General features: G+C 33.6%; 2 protein-coding genes across 2 annotated transcripts in view; both read right to left on the reverse strand.

The window, feature by feature from the left end:
* Positions 1-252: 252 nt before the first annotated feature.
* On the reverse strand, positions 253-2,525 carry zgc:123278 (uncharacterized protein LOC641569 homolog). Its single transcript, XM_056452028.1, has 6 exons — positions 2,390-2,525; positions 2,168-2,255; positions 1,536-1,601; positions 1,268-1,431; positions 1,065-1,155; positions 253-733 (listed from the first exon to the last, which is right to left on the reverse strand). The coding sequence occupies exons 1-6, from the start codon at positions 2,432-2,434 to the stop codon at positions 630-632; spliced, it is 558 nt and encodes a 185-aa protein (XP_056308003.1). The 5' UTR covers positions 2,435-2,525; the 3' UTR covers positions 253-629.
* A 5,328-nt stretch (positions 2,526-7,853) lies between these two features.
* hrasa (HRas proto-oncogene, GTPase a) overlaps positions 7,854-8,539 on the reverse strand; it is a 29,300-nt gene continuing 28,614 nt past the window's right edge. The window contains exon 6 of the mRNA XM_056451815.1: positions 7,854-8,539. This exon is cut by the window's right edge and continues 35 nt beyond it. The gene's annotated coding sequence lies outside the window, so the exon portion shown is untranslated.

Genomic DNA, 8,539 nt, shown 5'->3' on the forward strand with positions numbered 1-8,539 from the left:
GAGGCAGCATAGCCAGGTGCGAGGTCCCTTTCATCGCTTTAATTATCTTGTAACTAGGCAGGCAGGCAGGCAGATAGATAGGCAGATAGATAGGCAGATAGATAGGCAGATAGATAGGCAGATAGATAGATAGATAGATAGATAGATAGATAGATAGATAGATAGATAGATAGATAGATAGATAGATAGATAGATAGATAGATAGATAGATAGATAGATAGATAGATAGATAGATAGATGTTGATCCACAACCATGTTTTGTTAAATTTATTGCAATTGTCAAAATATGTTCAACAATAAACAGTATGGGAACCAAAAGTTCCATTCCAGAGCGGACGCAAATGTTAGATTTTGAATAAAAATTAGCCCACCAAAACAAAGTGCATTCACTTGCATGTATTAATTGCAAACATTAAGATTAACAATGTGTGCTGAAAAATATTTGAATTTTGATTCCATGTGGATTTTAACTGAGCATGAATCATATGAAAACATTGCATTATAAACATGTGACTTGTGTATTTACAAAATTTGAGTATTTACAAAAATGTACGCTTTGTATTCATGGCGCTAAAATGATTGTTTTCATACAATTTACAGATTTACAAATCACAAAGACATTTAGCTAGCTAACATATAGTTTCATTAAGTTCATAAAAAGGAAGATCGTCCTCTCTGTCCAGCGTCACATATGAGAAATCATCAGCTGAGTGTATTTTGTGACCAGATGATGCTGTAAAAAAATAAATCAAAATAATTGTAATTTCATCTAAATATCACACAAAGGATACAATGTATGTTGCAACATGTTCCAGTGTAACTTTGTGATCAGAGGGCATGCTTTTTCTATTGGTTTATAATGTCTTTGAATAATAATTTCCAGTTAATCAAGTCATAAAATCACATCAACCTTTGGATGCTTTATCATGTTTCAGATCACTTAAACTTGGTCTAAACTCCTTGCTTATCTGTTTCCCTGAAGCCATTAGCATAAAGGAAAAGATTTTGAGCTTAACTGCTCTTTCCAGATAACATGAAATTATACACAAGGAAACAATGCTCACATTTCTCTTGGTCAAGACGCATGCGCAGAGGAGGGACCTCACTAAATATTACCATCATAACCTGAATCAAGCTGTGCAGGTCACATTTGGTCTGTATAGCCCCCGGAAACAAACAGATCATGTCATAAAAAGAGAGAGAAATGTATATTATTTGCATTGCAACCAGCCAAAACAAGCGTAGCATCATTAAACTATATTCTTACATGTCTCCACTCATCCAAGTAAGGCATCTTGATCTCTCCATTGCTGTTGACGTATTTGCTGGTCACAACAACCATCTCACAAGTGGGTTTCAGATAGCAGATGGGGGCGGTGCGTGGATAGCTTTCTCTCAGCCACAAAGTCACTGGAATATTGTACTGTTTTCCTAAACCACAAATTATATAAATGTTGTTATTGCTGCACTCTTGTAATAATTTTTTAAACTGCAAAATAACAGGGAAAGACAGTTATCTTTATGGTCTAACTTACTTTCATAAAACACCTGAATGGTTCCAGTCAAATTGATCAAGTTCTTTGCTGTGCCGTCATTAAAGACTGTGAGGAAATTATGAGAAAATTACAAATTGTTTCTTTATTAGGATTCTTAATGTGTTAAAAATAAATATACACTCTCATGCTCACCTTCATAAATATCTTTAAAATGGCCATTAAATTTTCCATAACAGTATTAAAGGATTACAGTATTAAACAATGATATACAGTTGAAGTCAGAATTATTAGCCCCCCTTTGAATTTTTTTTTTCTTGTTTAAATATTTACCAAATTATGTTTAACAGAGATAGGAAATTTTCACAGTATGTCTGATAATCATTTTTCTTCAGGAGAAAGTCTTATATGTTTTATTTCGGCTAAAATAAAAGCAGTTTTTAATTTTTTAACATTCATTTTTAGGTCAAAATTATTAGCCCCTTTAAGCAATTTTTTTCTCGATAGTCTACAGAACAAACCATCGTTATACAATAACTTGCCTAATTACCCTAACCTACCTAGTTATACAGTGCAAATCAAATTAAAATGTAACATGTAAACATGCAAATAATATGTAGCAATATTTCAAGCCCATAGATATATTGTGAGAATTGCTATACAAATAAACTCACCAAATTTCTCTAGTACTGGTTCAAGGTGCTGATAATGTGACAAAACCAAAGATATCTCTGACAGAACTTCTGTCCTGTGATCATATGTCTGAAAACATCCACATTCATTTTTTTAGTATAGCACACGTGTATTTTACATATCACATAAGACTTTTCATAAAGTTATGTTGTATTTGTTTACAATTTTTTAAAGGTTTAAAATGTAAAGTTTTTAAAAATTACCTTAGGTAACATCCTCCTCACATAACGAATTGATCTGATGGTCATGACTGCAAATAAAATAGTAATAGACAGAGAAGAAAAGCTGTTTAGTCCCTGAGGATCTTTCAGTAATTTTCACAACAGGAAGTTTACAAAGTTCATAAGCAGCTCCATAAAAATGTTATTGTCAGAAACAGCCAATAGCAAACGTTTTGGGTCAATTTATGCAAAGTGAGACGAACTATGATCTGCAAGCTAAAGGTCGTTCAGAACAAATATACTGCAAAACTCTGTGTCTGAATGTCAACATATCTATCTATCTATCTATCTATCTATCTATCTATCTATCTATCTATCTATCTATCTATCTATCTATCTATCTATCTATCTATCTATCTATCTATCTATCTATCTATCTATCTATCTATCTATCTATCTATCTATCTATCAAATAAATTAGCTATTAGATATTCGTTATTAAATATTTAAAAAGTGATGAACATTTCGGGCTATATTATATATAACATCAGAATATTTATGTGTTTGGTTTGTTCAATGGTTTGTTCTGTGGACTATCAAAAAATATAAAGCTTAAAGGGGCTAATAATTTTGACCTTAAAATAGTTCATAAAAAATTAAAAACTGAAAAAATCCTTAGTTCATCTCTCAAAAATAAATATCTGTGACAATGAACATGTCAGTGCCGTCAGAATAACAATTCCTTGTGTCACTTAGATAACTGTCAAATTGCTTAGTCATCATGTTGCCAATATGACAGTGTACTCTGGAGGGATGTTTTGGTGTAAAATAGGGCTACAGTTTTGATGACAAATATATTATAATTTTTGGCTACACTTTAGTGTATGTTGAAGTTTGATGGAAAGAGACTGGACAAGATTAAAATTAACACTTTTACTGTTTGTACTGTAATTTGTTGACTGATCATGTCATTGGGACACAGAAATGAATAGTCAGCACTGCACAAAGAAAAAAACTAAAGTAGAAATGTGAACATAGGACAATGTCCCTGGATATGAAAGTCAAAATTCACCTGTCAAAAAAGAAATATTTATGAAATAGTGCCTAAATATTGTGGTGGAGACCATTATAATACATTTTGATTAAACATGATATAAGCAATTGATAAAGTAGGAAATGTTAGAGAATTGTTTATTACCATTTAAATTGATGAACCAAAACATTTGCAACTTGATCAAAGAAATGAGAAACTGCTTTTTTGATGTGCACAAGTGTCACAATGATGTGAAGATTGAACAGGTTGTTTTTAGAATTTCAATTTCATCTAAAAATGTGCCAAAGTGACTGAGAAAAACTGTAATAAGTGACAGTAAAGGCATTTATAATGTTAGACATTTTTTATTTAAATAAATGTTCTTTTTTAAAACTTTCTGTAGCTTACAAAACTGTTAATAAAAATATTTTAAATAATTAAGTGTCAAATCCTCATTTATTAACTGAATTTAAATAAATGTTAAATTATTATATAAAATGATGTTTAACAGAGCAACAAATTATACATATTACCTATAATATTTTTTCTATATCTTGCTTGTTTAGTTTTGGCTAGAATAAAAGCAGTTTTGCATTTTTTAAAGCATTTTAAGGTCAATATTATTAGCGCACTTAATCGTTTTTTTTTTAATTGTCTACAGAGCAAACCATCATTATACAATGATTTGCCTAATTACTCTAACTTGCCTAGATAAATTTAAAAAAATACAAAATAACTTAAAAAATATACAGAAGAGGTAAAAATAATTATTCTGACTAATAATTCTGATTTCGATTGTGTGTGTGTATATATATATATATATATATATATATATATATATATATATATATATATATATATATATATATATATATATATACACTGGCGATCAAAATTAGAGAACAATTTATAAATATTTGAACAATTCTGAAATAATGTCATCTTCACTGCTCAACAGTTGAAGGAGTGTTTGTCCCATCTATACCATGCTACCAGAACACCTTTTCCACAAAATAACTGAGACATTTCAACAAAAAACCTTATTTTACACTGATCAAAATTAGAGAACAACAATGACTGTAGCATGGAAAAAGATTACAGCAAAATGTTCTGAAGGTTACAACAGTCAGCAATTAGTACTAGGAAGTGTACAGGCCTCTGCTCTGAATGACTTCAGCACATCTGCGGCCACAGGCATTTCAACAAAATACATTATTTTACACTGATCAAAATTAGAGAACAACAATGACTGTAGCATGGAAAAAGATTACAGCAAATTGTTCTGAAGGTTACAACAGTCAGCAATTAGTACTAGGAAGTGTACAGGCCTCTGCTCTAAATGACTTCAGCACATCTGCGGCCACAGTACAGCACTAGTCTTCTTCCAGTCTCCTCCACAGTTCGGTGACTGTAGTGGGTTTCTTGGCCATAACTTTGTCGCCAAGGATTTTCCAGAGGTTCTCTATTGGGTTGAGATCAGGACTCTGGGCAGGCCATGTCATTATTTCAATGTTTTTAGTTTCAAGGAACTGCGTTACCTGTTTTGCTGTGTGGCATGGAGCGTTGTCCTGCATGAATACTGCAGGCTGATTTGGTGATGAACGCAGGGAAGGAACCATATGTTGTTGAAGAAGGTTCTGATAAACATTTGCATTCACTCTGCCATGTAGCTGTATAAGAGGCCTAACTACTGCTGCAGAAAACATACCCCAAACCATGACACTTCCTCTTCCCCTTTTCACAGACTTCTTTACACACTTTGGGTTCAGTCTTTCTCCAGTTTTTCGCCGAACATAATGTTCATCATAATCAGACCCAAATAAATTAAACTTGCTTTCATCACTGAAGTGAACTTTGGACCAGTTCTCCTCTGTCCACACTGCATGCTCCTCATCTAAGCTTAGTCCAGCCTTTTGATTCTTCCTGCTAATGAGAGGTTTGGTCACTGCAGAGTGGGCTTTCAGTACAAGTTCTCTTAAACGTCAAGACACTGTATGACAAGACAGATCTTTACCCTGTTCAGCGCTGAACTGGTGAGTAATTCCAGCTGCAGTATGGAAATGATTGCCCATTGAGATCCTCTGCAGTATCCTGCCCTCTCTTGTATTTGTCTTCCGTGGACAACCAGCCTTCTTGGTGGGCTTGAATGAGCTTGTGATGTTGTAAAGATTCAATATTCTTGAAATCACAGATTTGGAATGACCAGCTTGTCTTGCTATGGCTGATAGGGTCATCCCCTTGGCTTTCATCTGGACAACCTGCTGCCGGAGGCTTTCAGTCACTTTAGAATGGCCCACCATCTTGCAGAGTCTGTGAAACTGGAAGTTAGGCTGCCAGTTAAACAGGGGTTGACAGATAATCGGGGAAATTAGCACCAGGTGCCAGATTAACAACAATAACTGGGAGGTATCTGAAAGTGTTCTCTAATTTTGATCAGTGTGTTTTCTGCCAAATAATGCTTTTTGGTGAAATGCCTTAGTTATTTTGTGGAAAGGGTGTTCTGGTAGCATGGTATAGATGGGACAAAAACTCCTTCAACTGTTGAGCAGTGAAGATGACATTATTTCAGAATTGTTCAATTATTTATAAATTGTTCTCTAATTTTGATCGGCAGTGTATATATATATATATATATATATATATATATATATATATATATATATATATATATATATATATATATAATATATATATATATATAGATAGATAGATAGATAGATAGATAGATAGATAGATAGATAGATAGATAGATAGATAGATAGATAGATAGATAGATAGATATGCCTTGTTGATGCCAGAAGAGAATGGTCAGACTGGTTCGAGCTGATAGAAAGGCAACAGTAACTCAAATAACCACTCATTACAACTAAGGTATCCAGAAGAGCATCTCTGAACACACAACATGTCGAACCTTGAGGCAGATGGGCTACAGCAGCAGAAGACACACCAGGTACCACTCCTGTTAGCTAAGAACAGGAAACTGAGGCTACAGTTCACAAAGGCTTACCAAAATTAGACAATAGAAGGTTGGAAAAATGTTGCCTGGTCTGATGAGTCTCAATTTCTGCTGCAACATTCGGATAGTAGGGTCAGAATTTGGCATCAATAACATGAAAGCAAGGATCCATCCAGCCTTGTATCAATGGTTCAGGCTGGTGGTGGTGGTGTAATGGTGGGGGAGATATTTTCTTGGCACAGTTTGGGCCCATTAGTACCAACTGAGCATTGTGTCAACAGCACAGCCTACCTGAGTATTGTTGCTGACCATGTCCATTCCTTTATGACCACAGTATACCCATCTTTTGATGTCTGATTCCAGCAGGATAACGCGCCATGTCATAAAGCACGAATCATCTCAGACTGGTTTCTTAAACATGACAATAAGTTCACTGTAGTCCAATGGCCTCCACAGTCACCAGATCATAATCCAATAGAGCACCTTTGGGATGTTTAACAGAGCAAGGAAATTTTCACAGTATAGCTGATAATATTTTTTCTTCTGGAAAAAGTCTTATTTGTTTTTTTCGGCTAGAATAAAAGCAGTTTTAGATTTTTTAAACAACATTTTAAGGTCAAAATTATTAGCCCCTTTAAGCTATTTTTTTTTGATAGTCTACAGAACAAACCATCGTTATACAATAACTTGCCTAATTACCCGAACCTGCCTAGTTAACCTAGTTAAACCTTTAAATGTCACTTTAAGCTGTATAGAAGTGTCTTGAAAAATATCTAGTAAAACATTATTTACTGTCATCATGGCAAAGATAAAATTAATCAGTTATTAGAAATGAGTTATTAAAACTATTATGTTTAGAAATGTGTTGAAAACATTTTCTCTCCAATAAACAGAAATTGGGGAAAAAATAAACAGGGAGCTAATAATTCTGACTTCAACTGTATGTGAGAAAGTGTGATGTCTATTAGTTATGGAACATTCAAGCCAAGACAAGTTTTTGATGTCATTGACATTCTACTTTAAAATGCTTTATTTAGGTTATTATTCATGAAAGAAACCAGAACTTTGTATGTAATGTCATTCTGTGGCCTTACATTAAATTTAATGTACACTTCATTTAACAAAATGGATTTCCTGTTTTTTTAGGCATTTAAAATAGTAATAATTAATAACTAATAAAATAAATCAGTTATTAGAAATTAGTTATTAAAACTATTATGTTTAGAAATGTGTTGAAAAATCTTCTCTCCGTTAAACAGAAATTGTGGAAAAAATAAACAGGGGCTAATAATTCAGGGGGGCTAATAATTCTGACTTCAACTTTGTGTACATATACATATATATATATATATATGTGTGTGTGTGTGTGTGTGTGTACATACATACATAATGTATATATAAATATTATATTGTTACACTTTAAATTTAAAGCTATTTTACACTACATTATTATGTTAATGTGCATGTTTTTTGTTTTTGTTTTTTACGTCATGAGATTTTCACTGACAGAAACAAAATTTTCTTCAAATTGCTTCCCAGTTTTTATTTTTGAAAATTCAGTCAGCCTTTTTACTTTCTAACGGTAACATTCTTTCTTAACATACACATATACCAGCACACATTACTAATGCTCCTGTTTAGATTCCACAAAGCCCTATTCACAAATATTATGTTAAAACAGCCTGCACATGAAGCAAAAATGACTTTCTCTGAATTAGCTGAACAATTAAAAAACAGACACTTCTGTTGTTTTTCCTCAACATACATCTTCTCCAACCAAATAAAATGCTTCACATGAGGTGCAGGAGGGGGGCGGGGGACATGGGATGAGGTCATTAGCGTCCAGTCTTTTCCATTAAAGCTGAAAAAGGTTTTTAATTGTGACACTGAGGTCATGAGACGTGCTGAGTCATTTTAAGACCAGTGTTGAGACTTCAAGAACAATAATTTAGTAGAAATCCTTAGAGCCACCCAGCACTAGCTCACTGGGGTTACAAATAAAAAAAAACACAAATGAGTAAGTCATTAGTGGTGTTTATCAGGCAGACCGGGACAACCAGAGAGGTCACCCAGGTAGACAGCGCAAGATCCCTTTCCTGTTTCAAATGTTCGTATTACAGGAGGCCTCACTCGCTTTACATTAACAGTCGCTTTCAGATGAGACAGTACGTCTTTCCCCTCTGGTCCAGTCTGCTGCACGGAA

This window comes from Danio aesculapii, chromosome 25, assembly GCF_903798145.1.
Source record: "Danio aesculapii chromosome 25, fDanAes4.1, whole genome shotgun sequence".
NCBI classification, from domain to species: Eukaryota; Metazoa; Chordata; class Actinopteri; order Cypriniformes; family Danionidae; genus Danio; species Danio aesculapii.

Excerpts from the sequence above, each read along its gene's own strand:
- zgc:123278 (XM_056452028.1), bottom strand. The coding sequence starts at position 2,434 with ATGACCATCAGATCAATTCGTTATGTGAGGAGGATGTTACCTAAG. Across the intron at positions 2,256-2,389 it reads TGAGGAGGATGTTACCTAAG|ACATATGATCACAGGACAGA; the intron begins GTAATTTTTAAA and ends GGATGTTTTCAG. Across the intron at positions 1,432-1,535 it reads CATTCAGGTGTTTTATGAAA|GAAAACAGTACAATATTCCA; the intron begins GTAAGTTAGACC and ends TTTGTGGTTTAG.